General features: G+C 48.9%; 1 protein-coding gene across 1 annotated transcript; it reads left to right on the top strand.

Moving 5' to 3' along the window:
* The first annotated feature begins 1760 nt into the window (after positions 1–1760).
* Positions 1761–25659, top strand: C27H6orf89 (chromosome 27 C6orf89 homolog). The gene is made up of 8 exons (XM_062509550.1): positions 1761–1791; positions 5128–5335; positions 6714–6879; positions 18306–18460; positions 18777–18898; positions 19941–20067; positions 20747–20870; positions 21255–25659. The coding sequence occupies exons 2-8, from the start codon at positions 5147–5149 to the stop codon at positions 21338–21340; spliced, it is 969 nt and encodes a 322-aa protein (XP_062365534.1). The 5' UTR covers positions 1761–1791; positions 5128–5146; the 3' UTR covers positions 21341–25659.
* Positions 25660–26011: the final 352 nt, after the last annotated feature.

Raw genomic sequence — 26011 nt, 5'->3', positions numbered from 1 at the left:
CTTCCAACCCAAACCATTCTAGGATTCCGTGAAAATGTATCAGAGAGATGCCAAAAACACCCATCACACCCACAATCAAGAGCTGACTGTAAATATATTTCACTGCAGTTAAGGACTGAAGCTCGTGTCTGAGAGTAGGGTGAGGCTGAGACCCCTTGCTCCTGCATTCTCCCAAGCTTTTCATGCCAGGGATGCTTCCAGGGACCTTCTCTAGCTCCACCTCCAGCCCTTTACTCCTCAAAGCCTTTCCCACATTTTTTAGGGGGTGTTAACTGTGTGCTCAATGCTTGTCACTTGACCTGTGGGAATGGGCATCTATGTCCCCCATGGGGCTGGGGATAAGTGGGGTTCGAGGGGGCACTGTGTGGGTCTCCCAGAAAGTGCTGGAAGTTCTGGGGGGGCCTGTGGGGTGATACTGGGGACTAATGCAGTGCTGGGGGTTGGAGGGAGACGTTAGGGACGCTGTGGGATGTGGCTGTGAAAGATTTTGGAGGTTCTGGGGGGTCTTGGGTGTGCTGTGGGCTCAGGAAGATGCTGAGGGTTCATGTGGGTGCTGTGTAGGATGTCTTAAGGGGCTGGTGGGGTGTTTCTTGGGGGGGGGGGTCTGTGAGTGATGGGGGATCGAGCAGGCGCTGGGCTGTGGTCTCAAGGTATTTCTGGGCTCAGGTAGGTACTGGTGGAGTGTCTCTGTGTAATGACAGGGTCAGGCAATTGCTGGGGGTGGTCTCAAGGTATTTCTGGGCTCAGATGGGTGCTGGGAAGGGTCTTAGGGGTGCTGAGGAGCTCTGATGATCCAGGGCTCAGGCTGGTCTGGGCTGAGGATAATCACGGACCGAGATGGATGCTGGAAAAGGGAGTCCCCGTATTCTGGACTGAAACACGTGCAGGGAGTCTCAGTGGGACATTGGGGGGTGCCAGCAGGGAGGGATGTGTGTGTTGGGAGGTACCGGGGAGGCTGGGGGGCCCTGAGGGGCGTTTGGGCCAGCGAAGGGCCAGGTGTTGGTGCAGTCCTGGGGGATTGCCTGTTGAGGCTTTGGGCCAAGCACGGTGCTGGGAGTCCTGGGCAGTGCTGGGTTTCCCGGGGCAGTCTAGGGGTCCCGGGCAGTGTTCTCTGGGCGATGTAGCGATCTCCGAGCAACGCTGATTCCCCGAGCAGGGCTGGTTCCCCCGGGCGGTGCCGGTTCCCCGGACGGTGCCGGTTCCCCCCTCCCCGGACGGTGCCGGTTCCCCTCCCCCCGGGCGGTGCCGGTTCCCCCCCCCCCCCGGACGGTACCGGTTCCCCGGGCGGTGCCGGTTCCCCCCCCCCCGGGCGGTGCCGGTTCCCCCTCCCCGGACGGTGCCGGTTCCCCGGGCGGTGCCGGTTCCCCCCCCCCCCCGGACGGTGCCGGTTCCCCCCCCCCGGGCGGTGCCGGCTCCCCGGGCGGTGCCGGTTCCCCGGACGGTGCCGGTTCCCCGGGCGGTGCCGGTTCCCCCTCCCCGGGCGGTGCCGGTTCCCCCCCCCGGGCGGTGCCGGTTCCCCGGGCGGTGCCGGTTCTCCCCCCCCGGACGGTGCCGGTTCCCCGGGCGGTGCCGGTTCCCCCCCCCCCGGGCGGTGCCGGTTCCCCGGACGGTGCGCGGGCCGGGCCGTGCCGGAAGCCGGAAGCCGGGGCCGTGCCCGCCCCGCCGCGGGAGGAGCCGGAGCCAGAGCCGGAGCTGGAGCCGGAGCCAGAGCCGGAGCTGGAGCTGGAGCCGGACGAGGCGGGCGGGGCCGCAGCCGGAGCGGGAGGAGCCGCCGGGCGGGACGCGAGCGGGGTGAGGCCTCGGGCGCGGGCGGGGGTCGCGGAGCGCGGCCCCTCACGGCGAGCGCGGCCGGGTCCTCCCCGGCTGGTGGAGGCCGGAGCCGGACGCGGGGGTTGGGGGTGTCCTGCTGCAGTTTATCGATTCATTTTTGAGACTAACCCCCTGGCTGGGGCTGCTCTGCCTCAGAGGAGCACGGGCGAGGCCGTGGGGTTGTGGCTGGGTGAGGGTCCCTCAGCGCAAGACTGGGACCTGATCTCCGGGCAGGGCGAGGGAGGCGGCATCAACAGTGTTAAAGCAGATGGGAGTATATTTTTATATCTATATATATGTGCATCATTGTAGGTTCACCAGCGAGGCGAGCAAGCTTTCCTTTTTAAAGACTCTTCCAGCACCGTTTCTGTATCAATATTTACCTTCTAAAGCCTTGCATTAAGCACCCTGGGGTCTGTGGGCAGAACTGGGCATTGGGGTGAAAACGCTGCAAGCCAAGTGCCACCACTGTTTCTATTTGTGGAGAGAGCTGCTGATTCCCCCCAGGGTGGTGGAGTTCATAAAAAACCAGAATAACACATGGGTTCCTCATTTCAGAGGCCTCTCTCTAAGGGTTTGCTAGAGATGAGCCCTGCTCAGTGTGTGTGGTGGCAGAGAGGCTACAGTAGCCTGTTGTTACTGTTTTATCGGTTGTATCGGAGGGATACAAAGGGAAATAAATAATGGCTTGTTGTTTGTTTTTAAGGCCTCGTCTGTTCTCCCAACAATGTGGGAGCATAATGCTGTATTTCCTAGCCGGAGGATTGAGTTACTCTTGAATTTGTCAGGGAGCTGGATTGGGGTTTTAGTGTCTGATTTACAGGACTTGTCTACAAAGGTGTTTGCTCAGAGTAGAATGTAAATGAAGAGGGTTGGGACCTGGGATATATCTCAGTGTTGTATTTTAGCAGGATTTTTCTGTTGTTTGGAAAAGGGGAAACCACAGTGTTTGACAGCATTTCTGTGAGGATGTTTGTTATGAGTGGTTCCAGGCAGATCCTGCAAGCAGGAGAAGCTTGTTGAATCTGCTGGAATTCTGCATGGGACAGCTTCATGAAGGAAAGCTTTGACATTTGGGAGCCAGAGGACACTAGATAATCTTTCAGACCACTTACTACACCACTTACAGTGGCAAGGCAACTAGAGTAACCAGAAAAGCTGGAAAGGAGGAAAAAAGGCCTTTAATATCCTGCAGATGTGCTGGCTCTTGCTTGTTCCAGGAATCAGGGTATTGCATGAATGAAAGAGTTAGTAAAGCAATGGCTTGTTTTTATTGTCACGTGCGTGGCAGGTGCTTTACAGATGAGAAGAAAAAGTCCTTGTCTTTGAGAGGTTAATATGAGGCATTATTGACCCAACCTGCTTTGCTTGCCCATGGGACTGCTCAGGTGGCAAGATCTGGGACAAATATTTGCATGGAACGCAAGCAATGTCAGTAGAAGAGAGCCAGGAGCTAACTAACCTAGCAATGCAGTGCAGTATGTTCTTAATTTGGCATTTTTACCTTTTTGGTGTTTCTATGGCTGTGGCTAGAAATTTGACACTGATGTTAATATATCTGACATTAACTGCCCGAGTTGAATGCTTAGGCAGCTGCTGACCAAACAAATTGGGGTTATTTTTCAGCCAAATAATTTCCCTTATCTGATGTTCCATGTGACCACATGAACAAGTGTGCAAGGGTAGAACGGGGGGATCTTGTGGGGAGAGGAGCAATCGCTGAAGCTGGTAGTCCCATGAAACCTGGGGGTTTTTCAAAATACACTCCAGTGTTGCATTAAGAAGAAGATATTAAAATTGCCCTTGCTTGAGTTGTGACTTGTAGGACCCCGTGGTTTGGGGGGAGACTTGTTCTTTAAAGGCAAATCAGAGTTCAGATCTGAGATGTATCATGTCTCTTGTTCTATCCATACATAGAGTTATGGCTGGTTTGTGCTATGAGAGCAGCCAGAACAAATTACAGCTGAGCAAATTGAATTTTAAGTGGCTTGTTACTCAGGGCTGGTCAGTGTGTGCTCAGGTGAGCAGAGCAGCTCTGTGGTTTCCCAGGCAGGCTGTGCTGGGAGGTGTGTGCAGAGCCCTGTGAATAGTTACAGATCTCACAGTGCAGGGACAGAATTTGCAGAGGAAAGCGGTGAATTGCATGAAGTAGATTCATGAACTAGTTCCTGGGGCCAGGAAATTAGAGCAAAATGGGGACAGGGGCGTCATTACAATTTTCAGCTGTGATTATCCATCGTGCTTCTTGTGTTTTTATGTGATGATCCTCAGGCTGTGCTCTCAGGGCAGAGCATTGCTAAACTCCCTCCCAGCTGGCCCAGTTTGATCAGGTTAGTGTTACCCAGCTCAGAAAGGAGGCAAAGCAAAGCTCTACAGACCAGGCAGTGCCAGTGTTTTTCCCAGGCAATGGGAAAAATTATTACAACGTGATTCTCTCATTGGCAGCTTGCACCTTATCCAGCAATTTTTTTACATCTTTTCTTGAGCCCATCAGCTGCTCTCAAAGAGGCCTTTGTGGCAGAGTGGAAGTGGTAGAGGAATATACTTTTTTTTTTTTTTGAAACTTTATGTTGATCTCTCATGGGTGTGTTCTTATAAGTGAGAAATAATTTGCTTTCAAATGCCATTTTGTCACTCAGCAAAATGCAGTTCTTGCTGGGATATTTAGTTCTGTGGCACCTCTGACCTGCAGGCAAACTTGGGAAAGGAGGTGGGGGCTTTGTTGCCTGCAGAGCAGCTGCTCTCACGTTGCTGTTACTCAATAATCAGTTGGCTTGGACATTAAGTTGCGAAAATTTAAACAAATTGTAAACTGCCAAACTTTGCCCCACACATTCTGTTTGTTTCTCTGTCCTGTTCCTATTGCTGACGGGGGATTTAATGAAAACAAATCTCGGTTGAAATAAGCGGCTGAAATTGTAGCTCAGGAGGGCTTAGTGGGGCTGCTGCGTGTGATGATCAGCTTTGTATTGTTGGCTTTTGTACTTGGTGAGCAATTGCTTTACGGGATGGATTCATTTGGAATAGATGAATAAATGGAGTTTCATTGATTTCTGGGAAGCTTTGTTCATTTACATAAGCTGCAAATCTCAGCCGGTTCTGCTCTTGTCAGGAAATTTCACGGCTTCTTTGAGTCAGCGGGAGATCCTGAGCCAGCAGAGACTGTTAGCAGTGCAGCTCAATGTTGTGCTGTTGACTGGGAGCAGTCTTGCTCCAGAGGAGCTTTCCTTCTCTCCTGGGCACTGCCACATTCCTGGGATGGCTGTTGGGTTGTGCAGCCACAGCTGATTCCTGTTAACGTACCCCATCTCTCCTCAGGGATTTCTCCTCGGAGGCCATGGAGCTTTCTGCCAACGAGCTCAGCATCTATGACAAGCTCTCTGAGACCATTGATCTGGTGAGGCAGACTGGCCACCAGTGTGGCATGTCAGAAAAAGCCATTGAGAAGTTCATCAAGCAACTCTTGGAAAGAAACGAGCCCCAGAGAGGCCCTCCACGGTACCCTATCTTAGTGGCTCTCTACAAGGTAAGATGACTTTTGTGCATGAACACAGCATTTGAGGGTCAGGGTTCTCCTTTGCACCTGAGCTTTTTATTTCCCATTGCATTTTCTTGATGAATTTTCCAATATCTTTATTTAAAAAGCTGTGAAGTGTAGCTTCCTTCCTTCATGCTTTGAGCTGCTTTGAGAACAGGAGACAGCTGCTCAAGATTTGGAATTGCTCATGTGTGCTGTAAATTTACATTGTCAACATCTTCCTCTCCCATAAATTATTAAATAATGAGATTTGGATTGAGCTTTCAGACTAAGATTCTTAGTGTTGGCATCCTGAGTGAAAATATAAGGAAGGAAAGAGATTCTTGAAGTTCAGGGTTGAGTAATGAAGTGAACATGGCTCTGTTTCTGACCCTGCCACAAACTTCTACATGTCTTTATTCTCCTTCTGGTCTATTAAATAAACCTATTATTATCATCATGCTTGATGGTAGAAAAATGTCTTAAAAGCCTTAACTAAAAGATTATGTAAAAACTTCTGCAAAGTGGGTGAAAGGATGCTATTGTTAGATAGGTTTGAGATCATTCAATCCCAGACTGGTTTGGGTTGGAAGACATCTTAAAGATCATCTAGTTCCAATTCCCTGCCATGGGCAGGACACCTTCCTCTTGACCAGATGTTTGCTTCAAGTCTGAAAATCTTCCCACTGACATAATATTCAGTAATACTTTAGTGTCATCCTACAAATCCATTGCAATGGGTTTTATTTGGAAAAAAAAAATTAAGCTCTCTTCCTCATGTCCTATAAAAAGCTGTAAAATGAGGCAGGAGATCAGGAAGCTGCAAATTTGAACTTTCAGCTTCTGTGCTTGTTTTTGCTGTTGATTCAGTTTGACTTTGGCCAGGGGGAGAAATGGGTCATGTTATCTCTTGAAGGCTTATTTGGGATTCTCTATGGAGGAGGGAGCTGGTGCCAACTCTGCCAAAGTGTTGCGAGGCTTGACGGATGTTTGCAAAAACCACAGGGTTTTCCTTGTGCAAGAGGCATGCCAGGAGTGCAAATTTTATTTTATTAGGTAGGGAGGAAAAGGAACTGTCTGTAGATAATCCTGACTGATCTCACTCTGGATTATTTGCAGTGCTAAAATACAGGAACAGAGTTGTTTATGTGGCTTGGGTTTGAAGGCTGCTTAATTTCATCCTTGGACAGCCATAATAATAAAACTGGGTGACAGTTCTGTGTACATAAATAGCATTGCAGCTGAATGAGGAGACACAGCAGAAATAAGAGTGTTCATGTTGTGGTACACAGCCACAGCCCTTTGATACCAGCAGAAGGCATGTCTGGTGTGAGGACACCTCAGCTCCCTGCAGTGTGATTAATTCTGTGCCTGTTTTCCCTCACAGGGTCTGCTCACCCTGGGCTTGGTGTTGCTGACTGTGTATTTGGTGATCCAGCCCTACAACCCGCTGCCTCCCGAAGCGCCGCTCTCCAGAGCCCAGGCCTGGGGCTCCCTCGTCGGGCACATCCGGCTGCTCTCCCTGCCCATTGCCAAGAAGTACAAGTTGGAGAGTAAGGAAATGTTTTCCCTGCTGTAACATAAGCCTAGCACGAAATACCAACTTAAATACCAGCCCTGGAGACACTCGAGCGTCTCCAGGGCACCACAAATGTGTTGCTGGCTTGGCATCAAGGTTTTCTCTTTTCCTACCGCTGTACTTAAAAATAGCATCCTTGAGTTCTAGCTTCACTGGAACTGGAGCATATTTTATCTCTAACTTGATAATTTTGCTCTTGCACATTCTCTTTTCCTTGCTTTTAACACCTTGGGTGTTTCTTCCACAAGAGTTCCCTTTCCTCTAGAAATCTTTGCACTTCTGAGAGCCAGAACTGAGATAGCTCTGCTGGGGAAATGTCACCTTTTCTTGTTTTTTCTAAGTAAGGCAAAACCAAGTTTCTCAACCAAATCTTGCCATCTGTGAGCAAAGTGTAAAAACCTCAACTTGAGGCCTGGTTTAAGGAAAAGGGGTTTTTGCCAAGTGGCATGTTGGGAAAGGCTTAGGGGATTGAGTGCTGTTGTGTTTACATGACATTAAGGGCAGTGTGTGTGTGTGTGAGGAAGTCAGATAAGGGTTCCCTGTGAGGTGATCCCATCACAGGAGAGCAACATCATAGATTTTCCTAGAATGACATAATAGAAATGGAAAAGTTTGGCTGTTTCTCATTCTTGGTTAATCATTTCACTGACTTTAGACTGGCAGAGGGGTGCAAGCCTGGTCTCTGCCTCTGCTGGAACACAAAGACTGTCAGTGTTGATAAAGCTGTAAATTATTTTGAGCAGGGATGTGGCACAATGTTCTTGGTCTGGTGGGTCACTGTAAAAACAAACTCCTGTAGCCGTGCCCTTGTAAAGTTTATATTTAGCTTGGGCACCTCATTGTGTTGGAGTTGTCTGTGTTGGCTCTGACCTTCCTGCCAGAGCTAAAAAGGGCTCCCTGAAATGCCAGCACTATTCTGCATTCCCTCCCTCCCTCTCCCATGACATGGGATTTCTGTTGATTCCAATTTGTAAGGGTGGAGTGGGGTATCCCCAGTTGTTCCTCTTCTTCCTTGTACATTGGGATATCTCTGGGAGTGAAAACAAAGGTGAGGAGATGGCTCTGATAAGCACTTGACAGTAGGAGCCTGCTTATCTACTGCATTCCAGCTTTTCCACAGGTGAACATCCCCCTGCTGCTGTGTTGAGATGGAATCCAATGGGAATTTTAATGCTCATTTCACTTTTCGTAAGGGACAGGAGTGACAGCACAAGGGGGGATGGCCCAAATTTGAAGGAGGGCAGGTTGGATGTTAGGAAGAAGTCATTCCCTGTGAGGGTGGGGAGGTCCTGGCACAGGGTGCCCAGAGAAGCTGTGGCTGCCCCATCCCTGGAAGCTTTCAAAGCCAGGTTGGGGCTTGGAGCACACTGAGATAGTGGGAGGAGTCCATGCCCATGGCAGGGGGTGAAGCAAGATGAATTTGAAAGTCCATTCCAACTCAAACCATTCTGTGGTTCTATTGTATTTGTTCAGTCAGATTTTGCCCAGAAAGTTGACAGATTCTTCCTTCAGATACCACAGGGTCCCTTTGGATGAGAAGAGCCCAGGGAGGTTCCTTGGCACAGCTAAAGGTTTGTAGGGCAAGGGTGCCTGAAACCATGAGCATCTTCTTGTAATGATAAATAAGAGCAGGATCAGTTCTGGCCTTCCTTTGGAAAAACCATCTGAATGATAAGAACATCCAGAGGGACAGGGGAAGAGGGAAGGATGGATGGAAGGATGGAACGATGGATGGATGGATGGATGGATGGATGGATGGAGAGGAGTGATGCAGTGTTGTTATTTAAATGCACATAAAATCCCTGTTGCCTCTGTGAGTCCTGTAAGTCTTCAGAAGTGATGAGCTGTAGGGTGGACAGCAATCCAGTTCTGGGGAAAAGAGGAGAGGGGGGAGGCAGTTCCTGCTCTCTTTCCACAGAATTAGGTTGTGGTAGAAGCCACAGCATGCCCCAATTAACAGATTGGCTGGGGTTGGTTGGAGTGACTTTGATCCTGCCTCAGTGAAAGGAACTGGCCAAGACCCTGCTATTTGAATGGGAGAGTGCAGCACCCAGCCTGAACCTTGGCTGGGTTCCTGTGGGAATCCCTCGTGTCCTGGCTTCCCAGCAGGCAGCTGCAGCCACTGACACTGTCCCAGTGACACTGCTGTCACCATCACAGCTTGCTGCTTAGAGGACACTGGTGAAGCCATCCAGCAGGGATCTGGAAAACGGAGTTCCATGGCTTGGGGCTGAATGCTCTCCCAAGCTCTTTCAGCCCTGCTTTGTGTGTGTTGTATTATTTTGACCTTGGGGTCCTCTGAAGGGAAGGGGTAAAGCTGCATCTTGTGTCTTATTTGTTGATGAGAGTGTTATGTCCAGGAGGAGGCCTTGCAGGCAGGTCTGGTGTTCTCTGATCACAGGATCCCAGAATAGTTTGGGTTGGAAGGGACCTATGCAGGTTCACCTAAGTCCAACCCAGCTGCCAGGGCAGGGTCACCTGGAACAGGTGGTTTTGGAATGTGTACAGAGAGGGAGACTTGACCTCCCTGGCAGCTATTCCAGTGCTCTGCCACCCTCCATGGAAAGAAGTTCTTCCTCATGTTGAGGTGGAACTTTTTGTGTTTTAGTTCATGGCTGTTGCTCCTTATCCTCTTGCTGGGCACCATGGAAGAGTCTGTCACACCCTCTTGGCATCCCTTGGAGATATTTATAGGCATTAATGAGATAGAATGGATGTTTGCACTGCGCCTGAGCAGCAGACAAAACCACTAATGAAGGGACTTGATGTACAAACTCCTCTTCCCTTCCCTACACCGGTCCCGGGAAGAAAATTTTGAGGGGGCTGAGGATGGAGCTTTCTGTGCTCAGGCACCAGTTCAAAGCCAGCTCGGGCTGTTCCTGTTGAAAGCCCCCTGTTGTCAGCTGCAGGCCGCCGTGGCCACCGGCAGTGCTGGCACGCGTTGCCGCGGAGTGGACACGGCCCAGCCCACGCTGGTCTGGCTCCTTCCTCTGTGCCTGGGCTGTGCTGTCCCTCCTGAGCCTTGGGACAGCTTTCCTGTGTCCAGGGTTGAGGTTGGAGCCAGGTCTGCTGGGAGGTGTGGGCTGAGCAGCCAGGTTTGTGTTGCAGAACAAGGAAAGCTCAGTCGCTGGGTTTCCCCTGAGAGCCAAAAGCTCTGGTCAGAGTGGTGGTGAGGTGTTGGGAGGTGCAGGATGTGCTCCCCACTCCTCCTGCTCATGGTGACCTGCCCTCCATCCTTGTCCCTTCCACCCCAGAGCTGTGCTGTGGGTGACAAGGGCTGCCTGTCTGTCAGTGGCTGTGGGTGGACCTTTGAGCAGCCGAGGTGAGGAGCAACATTCACAAAAATATCTTGCATTGTTTATAAGATTGAGTCCAAAGTAAATTTCCTTTTTGCCTGTCTCTGTGCTCTCTTTCTTGCTGACTTTTTCCCCCGGATCAATCCCCATATTAAACCTTATGTTCCCACCCTTTGTTCCTTGATAGCTGACTCTTAGACCCTTGGGTCTGTGCCTCTCTTCCAGCTGTTTTCCCAGAGCAAGGTCTCTGTGGCTGGGGAAAAGGTCTGTGGAAATGTGGTTTGCATTTGCTCTTCCTGAGCTGGTGTTTATGCAGAGTTTGTGAAAGCCCTGGTCACGTTGGCTGCTCCAGGCCTATGGCTCTTGGCACATCAGCCCTTCATTTACAACCCCAGAGAGGCTGTCAGACCTCTGGGTCTACCTGCTGTAAGGAACACTGTGTATTTTCATGGGCACATGGGTTAACTCACTGCTATCTAATGCTATTCCAGGGAAAAAGTAGGATCTGTGCATTCTCATTCTGAATTAATTTCTCACATAGACTGGGATGGACAATTCCCTCTGTGTTTCAGTTTTCTGGTGCAAAATAGGGATACAAGTGCTCCTCTCTCCCCTGCAAGCATTGGGAAATAATATAGGAGCTGTCAAAGTCTGCAGTAAAGCCAAATGAAAAGAGATTTTGTATTCTTTTAACAGAAATTTTAAAACCACACTGGTTTTAAACTGTTGGTCGTTCTACTTGGTTTTTCTTCCCTTCACAACTGTGTCATCCCTATAGCTTTGTTAATGTCTAAATGTGATTTTTGATGTCATCTGGTTCGTAACTGTTCCCTGCCAGCCATGCAATGATGTGATGAGCAGAGCATTAAGGTGCTGTCACATTAACTCGTGTGTCTGCCTGTGGTAAGCTGTCCTTGCAGCTCAAAAACCTCAGCAGAGCAGGTCTGTCAGTGGGGAACAGGGTGTGGCCCAGTGTGACAATTTGCACGTTGTACTGGCAGGAGGGGTTGTAATGACCTCGAGGAAAATCCAGCTTTGCTTTTAATAATGACATTTAGTCCTGGGCACACTCATCCTGCACAGCCCAGAATCAGCTGGGTCAGTAACTGCTCAGCACACCTGAAATCAGACAAAAGCACACCTGGATCTCAGTGCTGGAAGAGATCTTGTATAAGTTATCCCCAGCTTGGAGAAGAAGTGTTAAATACCCCTTTTTGCCTAGACCGAGAGGGCTAAAATCATGTTTACGGGTTTATATGTAATTATTGTAAAGAAAGGAGCCCAGCTGGAGGAGCAATGTTTAGCAACACCTTGTAAATGGCCTGTCACTGTGTTACTAAAGCCTGCTGGGTGCCAGAGCTATTTGTGGGGATGGGTCACAGCAGGCTGGGTAACTGGGGGAGGACAGCAGCTGGTTACTGGGAGAGGGCAGCAGCCTCTGCCTCTTGGCTGGCCCACCTTGGGTTTAGCTGGAGGCTTGCCTTGGCACTTGGCCAGCTCCTGTCTCTTCACTGATCTTAACCCTTTGCAGGCAAAACACTTTTCCTCATGCTTCTCTCACTCTAGCCTTGGAGTGTTTCAATCCTTGGCACAGCTTTGTGCAGAAGGAGAGCATCCAGCATGCCTGCCTTGCACAGAGACTTACTGCTTCTTGAGAGTGTGTTCACCCAGCCTTTCCCTGGGAGCTGAGCACCCAGGTGTTCACCCAGCCTTTCCCCATGGGCTGAGCACCCAGGTGTTCACCCAGCCTTTCCCTGGGAGCTGAGCACCCAGATGTTCACCCAGCCTTTCCCCATGGGCTGAGCACCCAGGTGTTCACCTAGCCTTTCCCTGGGAGCTGAGCACCCAGGTGTTCACCTAGCCTTTCCCCATGGGCTTTGCAGCCCATGCTCTGTCTGACCCATGGGGCTCGGGGATTCCTGAGCCCAAGGAGCATAGGCCTACTCTGAATGGAGAGTTGCACAGTAAGGCTGCTTGGGAGGTAAGGCAGGATCTGATTTCTAACTTGCTGCCTCTCTTGCTCTCAAAGGATGGTACTTTTTTTTTCCTAAGCAAAGTTGAGCTGGTTTTTGCTCTTGTTTTCATGCATGTTCTTATGCATTCTCTTTGGGGCTGAAGCATTTGGAAGTGGTTGTGGGTCACAGCATGTGCAGGGCTCTCTCCCATCACTGGATAGCTGCCAGTTTATCTTATTTTTTGTGTGTGTAAACAACCCTTTTATGATATAACCTGAGAGCAACCAGCAGACATGTGTTGGCTCGTTCAAAGGGGAAAAAAAGGGCTGAGTTTGCAGGGCAGGGTGGTGCCAAGCTGTTCATACTCTGTTACTTTGGCCTTGGTTCAGGCAGTGGGCTGTTTGAGTTTGCTGGCAGTAAACTACCTCCAAACCATGTGGAACGTGAAATGCTCTTCCTTTTACTTCTGTATTGTGAAGCCTCCAAAATTTCTTGTTTCCTCATTTGCAGAGTGAATTCTTACTTTGGATTCACTTCCCTGGGAAGAGCATTTGCCATAGTTGGCCTCTTGCAGAGGCATTTAGCAGCCTGGCAGAGCCCTCTTGTGACACAGACATGTCAAACCTTTTACAGGCTGAGGCCACCATCAGGCAGGTGACAGCAGCTGGGACGGATTTGTTTCCAAAGCTGTTTCTCTGAGGCAGATTGCTCATGTAGCACAAGCTGTCGCTGAGGCAGGTAACCAGAGGTGCAGCTGGAGTGGACTTTGGATGCTTTCCTGGCAGCTTGGTCCCTGCCTTCCATTTTTGAGGCTGGTAGGTGCAGATTTCTCATGGAAATAATGTTTTTTCCCCAGTGGACTGTGAATTCCTCTTGGGCTCAGCTCAGCAGACTTGATTTCACAATGTCTCGTTGGATCAAAATCATTTTTATGCTTTGCTCGAGGTTGACTAATGATCCCTGGGCTGGTGGAGCAGCCGTTACCCATTAGTGAGATGAACGAGTAGTTCTTCAAGCTGTTGACTTCTACCCAGAACAACAATAAAGGGGTTCTTGATGAGGCTTTTTGTAGCTGTTATTTTGTTCCTAGCTGTTCCTAAAAATGCTGTGAACCAAACTGGGAGGTATTTTCTTCTCATGGCATAAATGTATTCAGTATACCCAGAGCTACAATAAGAGTTCAGTATGAGGGAGGGGTAAGGATCTTGTGCTGAACAGGGACAGTCTTAGTAGTATGTATTTAAAACCCCACTGTGATGCAGTCCTTAACCAGAACTCACAGGCTGTAATTAATAATCCTTATGTTTCCTGCCTAACTTAAGAACCCATCAGTTTAGCCTTTGACATGACATTATAAATGATCAAATTAATTTTTAGCCTAGTGAAGAATTTCAGCAAGATGGAGTTTGGGAAACATTGCTTGTGCAACACAGTGCTCCAAATACCTCTTCCAAACTCTGCCACCTGGTAACTACAGAGCTTGGAATTCTACATCTGTAAAGTTAGAATGATGGGATTTACCTGTGTCATAGATTGTGATCATGAATTGATGCCTTAATTTTTCCACTATCCCAGGTTGCTCTAAGCCCCATCAATCCTGGCCTTGAATGCTTCCAGAGATGGGGAAATCACAGCTTCTCTGGTCACCCTGTGCCAGGCCTCTCCACCCTCACTGGGAAGAATTTCTTTCCAATATCCCATCTATCCCTGCCCTCTGAAACTGGAAGCCATTCCCCCTCATCCTTACACTTCCAGGCGTTGTCCCAAATCCCTCTCCAGCTCTCTGGGATCTCCTTTAGGCACTGGAAGGGGCTCTAAGGTCTCCCCAGAGCCTTTTCCTCTCCAGATGAACAGCCCCAGCTGGGTTCCAGAGCAGAGGGGCTCCAGCCTTTGGAGCATTTCTGTGGCTTTCTTGGGACTCACTCAAGCAGCTCTGCATCCTTGTGTTGTGGTCCCTGAGTGGAGGCAGCTCTGCAGGTGGGATCTCACCTGAGTGGGGCAGAATCCCCTTTTAATGAAACACCCAGGTTTGTACAATGGACCTACAAGAAAGGGCAGAGCAATGTCAGGGGAGTATTCAGTGCACAGCCTTTCTTGGGAGCCCTGAGTTCATCCAATGCTTGCTGAAGTTGCTTGAATATTCCTAGGATTGGCCCCAGTGAAGTATTTGGTGGGTCTGGGAAATAATCTCATCATCAGAAAGAGGAATCTGGGATTTGGAACCAGCCTTTGCAGGATGTGGAACTGCTCAGTCCTCTGGGGAGTTTCTTTCCAGTTTTTGTGGGTGACGGCAGCAACAGTCCCTATGGACAACACACCTGGGGGTCTTCCCTGGGACCAGACTTCCCTGTGCAGACCGGGTGGAACTTGCCTGGTGGAGATTGCTTGCAGCCCTGAGTGCTAGGGAGCAAACCAGCTTGGTGGGGAGCCAGCAAACTGCCTCAGCACCTGCAGTGCTACAAGCAGGAGGTTTTGTGTTTTGAACACTTTGTTAGGGTCAGGAGCAGCCCATGGCTCTGTATCCTGCAGGAACAAAAGTTCCCCCTGCTAGAGGCTTGCCTTTGAACCTGCTGCACTGGCAGATTGATCCTGCACCTTCCATATGGTCCTAGAGAAAACAGGGCTTGCTGAGATCCTGCTCTCAGATCCATGTGGGCAAGTTTCCATAAGTTAATTTGCTTTGCTGCAATGGGCAGAAGCGGGGCCAGGTCTTCTCAGGAGCCTTGAGTTTGCAATCTGATCATCCACACCCAGCATCTCTGGGGCTGTGCGCACACACCCCTTTCTAGTGCTGGGGGCAGCCAAAAATTTGGGAGATCCTCTGTAAAAGCAGCCAAGAAGGGCGGGGTACTCATTTTAAATTGATGGTGACTTGAAAATTATTTTTCTGCATAGTGGAAAGTAGAGTCATAAACTCCTTGCAGCATTAATCATAGATGTGTTTTAAATGAAGATTGTTATCTCTTGGTCTGCGCTGTGTTAGCAGCTGAAAGTCCCAGCCCTGGCTCTGCTAGGGGCTCTCCTGACACGAGGGAGAAGGCAGCTCTTGTTTTGAAGAAATAATAACACATAAAAGGAAATATTAGGAGGTTATGGCCAATGGGGAACTGAAGTTCTGTTGAACAAACTGAAGGCTGCCCCTCAAAAAAGGGTGAGAAAGCAGAGAGAAGTTGGCCACGCTTCTGTGGTGTAATTGATAGTTGGATGTGTCACTGCTACAGCTGCTCTCCTGCACTCCAGCTCCACAGGGATAATTGCCCACGCCCAGCACCAGTGTGTGGATGGGACCGTGGTGTGAGGGTTGTGCTGTGATGAAAAGAGCATCTTCCATTTGCATCCCCGAGCAGCCGTGTGTGTGCACAGACAGCTCGACTTCCAGCAGAACAATCCCCAGGGTGTCTGGGCAGGCAGGGTGATAATGTAAAAGGAATGCAGGGAGGGTAAGGAGACAAAATCGGCATCCTGGGTAAAATCCTGCCCCGGTCCTCAGTGGCAGCTGACTCCTCCTGTGCACCATCTCTCCTCCCGCCCTCCCTGGGAAGGGCAGGCGCTGCCCGTACTTGTCATGCCAGTCACACACATGCTGGTGTACAGGCTAACACCCTCCACAATAAATCTAAAAGATTAATTACTAGGGGGAAAAAAAAAAAAATCCCGCAACCCCACTTGCAGCATTTGAAATGCGTCTCAACCAGTGCTCTGCTCTGGTTATTCATGGGGAAAAGAAATCACCTCCTGAATTGAGCAATTGAGAATGCAAATATCCCAGCCTGGCTCAAAAGAGGAATCAAGGTCTGTACTGTCAAGCTGATTAGCATCCTGTTCCATGGGGTACTGCCTTGAGCCCAGAGGGAAAATTTGGGGAGAACTGTGCTTAATGCTTAGGGATGAGGTTTCTGAGTTTTGCCCAGAGAGAAATTACAGTCTTGCTACGCCCTGTCTGATGACAAACCATAGAGATGTTCTCTTCACAGCGACTGCCCTTTCTGTGGTGAGATCTTTCAGCCTTTTGTTTCCTGTCACTGACCAGCTGTTTTTTGTGAGTTGAGTTTTTTTGTTATAAAACTGAAGCTTTCTACAGGCAGTGGAACAAAGATTTTCTTTTTTCTCTTGTGAGCAGGGAGGGAAAGTACATCGGAGCAGTTTCTCATGGGAGTAGGACTTCTGCTTGCAAGAAGGATTTTACACTTTGTTTTGCCTTTTTTTCCCCCTTTCCCTGAAAGAAGTGTAGATGTGTCTTCCAAAAAGACTAGGAATTATATCCTGATCCCTTTCAGTCCATATCCCAGCAGTAGGGTGGGAAATGCAGCATTTGGGAGTTGGAAATACTCAGCAAGAAAGAAGCAAAATGAATCCCAGTCTGCTCCTTGTTGTTATGTCCCAATGAACATAAATCCTTTGTAACATTCCTCGTGGCCTATTGCAGATGTCAGAGGGGAGAATAAAACAAGAGCTCTCCTATGAAGTGCTCTTCATCCCTTCTTAACTCTACAGGAGTCTGAGCGTGGCTGGAAATTGCAGTGGCAGTGACAGGCAGGTTTTTGCGTGGTCTTTTTCCCCCCAAAAAAAGCTGCTGTGCATCTTTATTTCCCAACTTAACTTTTTCAGCCAGACTTCACTCTTCTCTCTCCCTTTGCCACCCCGTCTGTTTCCTGAGTTTGCCTGCAGCAATGTCCAGGAGGCTTTGGAGCTGTTTTCACATGTGCTGGGCAGGGTGGGCCTGCTGGTGAGGACAGATCCCTGCATATTTCACGTGAGATGTTTCCCAGGCTTTGGGTTTTTCCTGACCCACCCTGACAGATCAGGCCTGGGATGAGTTTGCTGCCACTGCCCAAGTTAAGCCTTTCCTGTTGGATTAATGCTGCAGAACCAGGCCTGTCACTACCACAAAATCTGTGTTTGAAGTGGAATTTCCATTAAGCTCTCCCATTTCTCACAACCTGCTGCTGTATCTCCAAATATAAAATTTGTGTTGGGGGCGTTTAGACTGGATATCAGAAAAAGTTCTTCCTCCAGAGGGTGCTGGGCACTGCCTGGGCTCCCCAGGGAATGGGCACAGCCCCAAGGCTGCCAGAGCTCCAGGAGAGTTTGGACACCTCTCTCAGGCACAGAGTGGGAGTTTGGGATATCTCTGTGCAGGGCCAGGAGCTGGAGTTTGATCTTCATGTGGTTCTGTGATTCTGTAAATTAGAGCCCCACCCTTTCAAGTGTGGTGGCTGCTCTGCACATCCTTTAGCATAGAAGTGCATGGGGTGTTCAGCATTTTCCTGATCATAGCCTGCTGCAACAAGTCCCTTCTCTTAATGTTTCTTTGGTTTTTTGGGAGATCTGTTAAGTTGGAGGAGGGGGGCCGGATATAGACATCAAGTTGTGTTTTCGTGTAAAAATTGACTTTTTGAAGTTGTAAACATATGCAGTGTTCATTGTAGGTCAGTTCAGCTGATGGTGGTGTATCAACAACTTTTGGAATTTAAAATTAATCTGGCTGTGGTCCAGGGGTTGCTCATGCTGGGACTTTTCTCCCCATTTCATCTTCAAGTCAAGGCATGGGATGATTGAAAACAGCAGCAGCGTGTCTTGGTGAAATGGGACATTTCCCCAGCATCTTCTGCACATCAGAGCCTGATGCAATCATTGTCTGGGACAAACTATTCCTAAATTAGCACAGTGGAAAAGGGGAGGGTGATGATTTCAGGTATGTCCTAGCAGGGTTCATGACACCACTGCTAACCATGTGGGAATTACTCTTTCCAACCTGGATCTTTTTTGTTTACTGGGTGTTAACTCCTTGATAACACCTTTGGGTTGCTCTTTTGCTTATGGACTTGGTTCAGTTTAATTACACTACATACGATGGTTGCCATCCTTCTGTTGCTCATGGAAGGTTCTGTATGCCTCATATACAGAGAAGTGGAATTTCCATAAGCTCTCCAATTGCTCACAGCCTTTAGCTGTATCTCCAAAATGTGCTGGAAGCATTCCCTCCAGTTCCCTGCCTGGTGAAGCTTCTTCCTTTTGAGTTACAGCTATCATAAACCGTAAGGAATCTCAGTGTTTCATGTTAGGGATAATGAGTTTGTAATTGAATTTTTCTCCTTTCCATTCCATTTTTGGTCTCACTAAACAGGTTTCCCTTGTTTGCTCCCCAGAATGCCAGGACTGGTGGGCAGCAGGTTGCAGACAGAACACTTCTGCACTTCCCGCAAACTGCACAGTCTGTTCTGCTGTGAAAAGCCTTCAGATAGTGACAGACTTCACAGAGCTATCAGAAAAGCTCCAGAGCTATCAGCCTTTTCTAATCAAGGTAATGCAGGGATTTGTGAGGCTGGGTGATGATTCCAAACTCTTGAACAGCACGAGCCCAAAACCCCTGCCCAGTATTTTCACCCATGAACTCAAACTGCTCATTCAGATCATGTCTCTAAGAAGACATTTCACCCCAGTGTAAAAATGTGGGTGGAGAGTGCTCCCTGCATTGCTCCTCTGACTAATGATCATTGTATTTTGACACTTAGCAATCCACGTGGCTGTTGCTCTTGGATGTTTTCTAGTGGGAGGTAAATGGAAGCAGGGAGCAACTCTGGGGGCACAGCTTTTATCTTTGTTTCTTGTTCTTTAAGACAGGGCAGCATCTCTCCTATGAAGAGCTGAAGCATTTTCAGTCTCAGGATCCAGAACTGGCAGAGGTTATAATAGAAGAAAATTCAGCTGAATTATGGGGTTGCCCATTTTTCTTTCCCTGGTGAGTCAGGCAAAACATGTGATGGATAGACACATCCTTTCTGCAGGGGTGCTCAGGCTCTGCTTGTGTGTACCACCAGTGCCTGCAAGTTGCAGTTAACTGGAGGGAAGGTGTACAGGAGTGGGTCACAGGATGCTTCTACTTGCTGGCACTGATTTGTTCTGAGGACAAGCCTTCAGCACTAAAAATAGAGAGCTTGGTCTCCAGGTATTATCCCCATTATAAGATAAAATTGTCCTGTGGACTGCCTGATCCTGTTCTTCAGGCTGTAAATCATCTGGGCTGTGATCTGATCACTTGAAGCCACTGGTTCATATTTCTATCACCTCTGTCTTCTCAGTGGTGCTGGCTGAGACGAGATGCCATGACTTAATGCAAACATGAGAAGTAATGGAAAGTCAAAGAATCTGCAATTTGTGTTTGGTCTTGTGCAGAAAATAGAGCCAGCTCTAATCCTGCCCCTGTTAACCAAAAGCTCTTTGCCAAAGCCTTTAGTGTGCACAAGACGTATGAACAACTCAGAGCTCTCCAAGGTCTCAGAGGCAGAGACCTCTAAGATCCTACTGGTAGAGGGATGGTCAGAATACAGAAGAATTAATCATGTCAGCTCCCTAGACAGGGATGTAAAAATAACAAGCCCCAACTGGCCTTTTTCAGTTGCATTTCCTGGTCTAGAGAATAGCCTTGCCATGTGGGTTTTCAGTTATGGCTGTGTCTGATGCCACCTCTCTGCATCTTTCGTAATTAATGGATCTGGTCAATGGCTTGGATTATTTTAAGGAAAAAGGAGAGGGAAATGAAGTTCAGGTATCCATCAGGATCTGTTTGTTCCCTCTTTACATAGTCCTGGTGCAGGAGTCCAGAGGACAGTGGGAAGGAGCACAGGTTTAGAGCCTGAGGTTGAACTTTGCTCCTGGCTCCCAGGGCTAGTCTGTCATGCTGTTATTCAAGCATGAATGTTTGGCAAAATTTTTATCTGGGAAGTAGCTTTTAAATGCAAACATTATCATGATGATTCTTAAATATGGGCTGGTTTGTTTAGGAGCAAGGCTGTGAATAAATCTTGGATTCTGCAGGAATTTCTCTCTGCTTCCTCTTTGCGGTCCTTCCCCAAGACAGTGTCCCTGGAGAGCTGCTTCCTCATCCGCCATCCAGATTTGGGGAATAAGGTGAGAAATTAATTCCAGAGACATTCTCTTCCTCTCTGTGAGTTGTCTCCCAGCAGCTCTGAATTTTTGTGGGATTTGCAGGGTATTTTTAGCTGATGCAGTCCTGAAAAGGAGCATTTGGGGTTGTATCAGTTTCTGTCCATTTCTGTGTAAAATGGCATCTCAAGGTGGCTGTGCCTCCCAGCAGCTGTGTCTAGTTTGGGGCAGGAGGTACCCTGTGCCCATCTCCCTTGGCAGCTGGAGATGTCACAGAAACAGAGGGACTTTAAAGATCACCTTGTTCCAACACCCGTTGCCTGCTCCATTCATGTGTCTGGCCTTGCTCTATGGCTGGGTGAGGTCCTTTTGTGCACAGCTGGGCAGAACTGTGTTTAGGAGCTGTTCCTGGCAGGGAGTCTCACTCATTCTGAGACACTTCAGGCTTCTGGCCTGATCTCCTCTTCTGTGTTTTCCTGAGTTTTGGGGATGTGCAGGCCCAGCCTTGCCTTGAAGGAGAGGAGGGCCCTTGTATGCAGCTGACCTCAACTAAGATTCTGTGATCTGCTGGTAACTGGGGGAGCAGCAAACATGTTGTTTGCTCTGTCTCACCTGCCTGCAGGGCAGTGACTTGCCCCTGCTTTGGGCAGACAGAGCCAAGGAAAGCTGGCCAGGCTTTTGAAATCCTCTCTTCCCATCCTAGAGCTACAGCCTGCACAGCCTGTTTGCTGTTGGAAGTGGGCAGTTCACCCTGACTGTTGCACCTCTGGACTCGTGCAGAGGACACTGTGAAGTGTTCAAGGTGGAGCTGGAAGCTGGGGATTTGGGTGAGTACCAGAGCTATGGTGTTCAGGGACTGGGAGAGCCCTTGGAATCAGGAGACTGCTTCCAGCTGGGTCTTACCTGTCTGACACCTGGGATGGTGGTTTGTGCCCTTGTCACCTCCAGACTGGTGTGTGCCTGCTTGTCAGAGTGCAGGGAATGATCCTCCTGGACTGGGAGTGTGTGGCCTGGAACACCCAAGACTGGGCTACCAGGGGATGCTCAAAGCTGAGCAGTGTGGGTACACAATGGGTATTACAAACACAGTGCCCACTGAGGGAAGTGTCTTTCCAAAGACCTCCAGCATGACCACATCCCTTTGTGGGAAATGGGAGCACTAATTAAGGATGGGTTCATCTAACCGAGCCTCTCTGTTGCCTCTTCCCAAGGTTATGCTAGCACAGATCACTGGACAATGAGCTTCATGGCCAGAGGGACAGAGCCAGCAGTGATTTGTGATGGAGCTGCCAGCTAAGGATGGTGGGGTGTGAAAACAAAGCTGTTCCTAGGACAAGAAGAATTTCAGCTTTGAAGCCAAGGCAACGTCTTGAGAGGAGCGAGCCGGGGCAACTGGGGCAGGCAGCTTTGCCACCCTGCATGTTTACAGTGTTTAAAAATGACTATTTTCCTGACCCCTGAGGTAATCCTTTGCCTTTCCTCAAATGTATTTTGGGAGAAACTCAAGCTATTTATGACCCTCCCTGTCCCCTCAGGTAAGCCCTGGGTTTTCAGCAAAGGGTTTTTTTTCCAGGAGCAGCAGATGGATTTCTCAGGATGAGATTCACCTTGTGTTCTTTGTGGATTATGGCACTTCTGAAACTTCCTGGGGGGTTTAGGAGTGGATGGGGTGTGTGACATTTCTGCGTACATTCCTCCTGAGGAGGAAGCTTTGAGCCTGTGTAGTCAGGCCAGTTCCATAAAGGGAATGAATTGGTGATGTGTCCCAGCTCTCCCTCACTCTGCAGCTGTGTGAGCCCTGCAGAGCTGATCTTGGCTCCTGCCCCTGGGCTGGGGAGAGCCTTGAGCCTGAGGGCAGAAACTCTCACCCACTTAGTCCTTCTTGTACCAAAAGAATCCCTTCAGGCCTCTGTGTGTTGTGATGACCCTTCTGCAGCTCTCTGTCAGCAGGTTGTGAGTGAATCAAATGGTAACTGTGCTTTTCTTCACCTCCTCTTCCTTTCCTGCAAAAAGACCAACACATGTGTTAGTATGGTGCTGGTAGTGCTGAAGTTCTGGATGGAGCTGGGGCTGGGAGAGAGCAGCTCTGTCCAACTTTCACCTCAGACACCAAGGGCTGCACAGCCATTCTCAGCTGCTCCTTGTTTTTGGAGTCACTGCCTGCGTTCCCAGCCCACGGTACCTCTGGGAGCACCTGAAACCGCCCTCTTCCCTGGCATATTTTTCCATTGACTCGTTCCAGATCTGGAACTCTGTCTTCAGAATGAACGTTGGTTTTTCCTGGGTCCTTTCCAAGCTGCCTTTGCGTGTTTCCTGCTGCTGGAGCTGTGCTGTCTCCAGTGCCCTGAGAGAGGCTCGGGTTCGGTGATTGCAGGCTGCGGATGCTCCGGTCCCTTCCAAGTCTGATCCTTTGGGTCTGATCCCACTGCTGAAGATCATTTACAGATGTGTCAGGCTGAACTCATAGGCCAGGGCTGGAGCTCAGGACATACTCTCACACTTGTTAATATGGAGTTGGGAGGGGTTTTGGTTGACAGGGAGTTAACTCTGTTCTCAGGAGCAGGAGCCTTTTTCTCTGTAAATATGTTAGGTACATGTAAAATGACGGACTGGGAAAATGTCTGCTCAGCCTTTGTTTTTGAGGAGAATGGGAGCAAACATTGTGCTAATATGATTAGGATCTGACAAAAGCTGCCAAGTGGGATGACCAGTCTGGCTCCTATACAAGAATAAGGCAGAGGACACTTCCTGCTCCAAAGAATTAAGTCTGAGGCCTTGACACTACAAACATTTCTATGCATAACCCTTGTTTTTCTCCTGTCAAAACAATGTGAACAAGCTCAGCACCTGTGTCAGTCTGTGCATGGCCTTCGGTGCTGGACACACACCAGATCTAGTAGAACCAAAGGGGGGAGAGTCTGGCTCTCTCAGGATAGAAAGGGACTAATATAATTTGTTACAAAGTATTAAAGGGAATTGGACTAATAAAACACCCATTAGTATTCTCACTGCTTGGAGTGTATTTCACACTCATGACACTACATTCAATCTTGTACATGCCAAGACACACACACACACACACACACACACCACTCCCCTCCCTCCTCTTAACGCCTGAGTCTTAGTTAATGGAAATTTGGGAGTTCAGTGATGGCAGAATTAGGGCCTCATTAGTGACTGTTGCTATTTACACTTTGGCAGCTTCTCAAATCAAATTCAAAGGCGGACAAGGTTTCTTCACCTCTTACTGGTTTTGTATCTGACCCATTTTTATAAAGCATTTGCTCAAAGATGCTGCTGGAGCCATTCTTGCTGAGATTGCAGCGGTTGGTGACACTGTCACTGCTAAGTGTCCTTGACTGTAACTTGTAAAAGAGCTGCGGAGACAATTCCCAAGTGTCTATGAAATGCCTGGATTTTGAGAGTCACACTTAAGCCATTGTGGCTGTCTGGCTCTTTCGGGAAGAAGCAGAGAAAATGGATCTATTTACAGTTGCTGTTTGGACTGGGAGGAGGAGGGGGAGGAAGGGGCAGGTATATGCCTGTTTAGCAGAAGTGTTCTCACATAGTGCTTCTCCCTCGAAGACTTGCAGCTGGTTGGACAGGAGCTGGTGAGTCTGGCCTGTTTGCAGAGCAGCCTTCCAAGTGCACTTTATGGGCTCTGCATAAGTTTCCAGCTCTGTCTCAGCGATACATTGCATATGTCCCAACCTCACTCCCTTTGGAGTTTACATCATTTGTTTTTAAGCTCTCCGGTATATTTTCTCTTCCTCTTCCAAAAGCTGTAAGGAATTAGCTGCTAAACTAAAACAGGAGGGCAGTTCTGCTGATAGAGAGCCGATTTTGGCTGAAGTGCAGAGCCCCAGTCTGCAGCACAGCTGCCAGAGCAGCTCCTGTCTCCAGCTGGCAGAGGAGCGGTGCTCACACCTTCCACATTCCAGGGCGAGCGAGGATCCACAGTGGGAAACCCGGAGGTGGGGCCACAATGGCAAAACTGGGATGGCCAAAGGGAGGTTTTGATACCTTTACTGCAGTTAAGCCCTGGTCATCTTCCACAGTCAGAGCTCCAGCTTCACAGAGTCCCTGGAAAGGCTGCAGAACTTCGCTAGGGAGCCTGGTGAGGTGGAACTGGGGAGAACAGGGCTGTTCCTGCAGCTATTGAGATTTCACAGCCATGATCAGATGAGTCACAGAGGGGGTGTCCCACTGTGGTCTCCTTCACCTTTTGCACTCTCTGTGATGGTTTGGACAATCTCCCATTCCCACTCTGCCCAGCTCACGTGGGTTCCCAGTCAACACATTTTAAAATCCCTTTGTGGGCTTCAGAGCTCATTGCCTGTGAGCTGGGAGATTGATTCCTCCTCATCCCACATCCCAAAGGCTGCAAAGCTGCTCTGAAACCACACCAGAAATCGGTACTGCCCATGAGCCCAGCGGGCAGAGGTGAGGAGGAGTCACCTCTGCACTTGCCAGGCTGGAAGGATGGGCTGTCCCCATCAGCTGGGCAGGAGGATCATGGTTTAAAGCTGCTCCCCAAAGCAGGGGTCACTGACAGTGCTGTCAGTCAGTCCTGAACTCAGGGTAACTGAAAGGAAGAGAAAGGATTATTTTGATTTACTTCAGTACCCGGAAATCAGTGGCCCCCAAGGGAGCCAAGCTGGCAGTTTCTATTGATTCTTTTTTTTTTTTTTTTTCCTTTCTTTGTTCCTTTTCAGTTTTTTCCCTGCCCACTGTTACTGCACACATTGATTCCCCTGAGGGGTCCCTTTGCAAGGCCCTGGAGAGCTTTGAGTCAGATTTCCCATGAGTCTTCAGAGTTCAGCTTCTCCCACCAGGCCTGTTTTTGCAATGTTTTGGAGGAGAAGCTGGTTTGTCTGGGCTGGATCAAAGCACCTCCCTTCTCTCATGGCCTCCTGGGCTCCAGCAGCAGCAGGAGGAGGTGGTGAGCAGGAGAGCATCTTATGGTAGAGATGTGAGCTCTGTAAACACCAGTGTCTCAGAAAAGGGGATCCTTCTGCCTTGAAACCCCCTTGTTCCCTCCCTCCAGGAGGGAAGTTTCCTTTCCACACACCCCAGGCCCACATTCAGCCCCGTGGCCCCCAGGAGAACTGAACACTTCCTGGGGTGAGGCCACTTTAGTGGGTGCACAAAGAGCTTTTGCTTCCTGCAAACCAAACTTTCTCCTCTTGGTAAATTTTATAGGCATCCTCCTCTTCAGGAACCTCCTCCTTGTAAAGGGCAGACTTAGTGTCCTGCTGAGTTTGACAAGGGAGATGCTGGACTTCCCTTTGCTTTGGAGAGTCAAACAAATGGCAGGTGATTTATTTTTAGCATTATCTCCTTGTCTTGGGGAAGGGAGACACATTCTAAAGGCTCAGAGGTGCTGGGAAGCAAAGCTATATATGCATAAAGACTGTTTCAATGCTGAACACTAAATTCAGTGATGGATTAAAAAAAAAGAATGTGAATATGCACTTAATGCAGAATTTTATGGATGGTCCTAATTTAATATATTGCAAACTTTGTAAATACATGGGAAAAGCCTGTAAAGTATGTAAATAAATGATATTTGTATGTAAGAAGAATAAAAAGTTTCTAATTTTTGCAATTAAATACAAGTGGTAATGACCCTTTTCCTGATTTTTATTTTCATGTTGCATGTCAGCTATTGAGGGGTTATTTAACCTTTTTTAGGTCACTTTTTCTAAGGGAAGTGTAATTTCAAATGAGAAGTCAGAATACTTTTGTTAGAAAACTGTCATAAGAAACACTTTGTGCAGAAGGAGTAGTTTGGGTGATGTTCTGTGGGTTTTAGCCTGGTTCTCTGAACAAAGTTGATACAGCAGCTCTGGTGTCCCTCCTTTCTTTTCTTCCCAGCAACAATCTCCATCTTTCCTTCACAATTCAGTTGATTTTAGCCAAACTTTGAGGCATGGAAGATGGTAGTTTGGGCCCATTAAGCTCCTAT

Source organism: Cinclus cinclus, chromosome 27 (assembly GCF_963662255.1).
Source record: "Cinclus cinclus chromosome 27, bCinCin1.1, whole genome shotgun sequence".
Classification (NCBI taxonomy): domain Eukaryota; kingdom Metazoa; phylum Chordata; class Aves; order Passeriformes; family Cinclidae; genus Cinclus; species Cinclus cinclus.
The sequence above is the reverse complement of the archived record's forward strand: the minus strand, read 5'-3'. Positions and strand labels throughout refer to the sequence as shown.

What these genes read in the sequence shown, in the direction of transcription:
- C27H6orf89 (XM_062509550.1), top strand. Translation starts at nt 5,147, where the DNA reads ATGGAGCTTTCTGCCAACGAGCTCAGCATCTATGACAAGCTCTCTGAG. An exon ending in TGCCCATTTTTCTTTCCCTG is followed by an intron (nt 18,899 to 19,940) that starts GTGAGTCAGGCA and finishes TGGTTTGTTTAG; the next exon opens with GAGCAAGGCTGTGAATAAAT. An exon ending in GCTGGAAGCTGGGGATTTGG is followed by an intron (nt 20,871 to 21,254) that starts GTGAGTACCAGA and finishes CCTCTTCCCAAG; the next exon opens with GTTATGCTAGCACAGATCAC.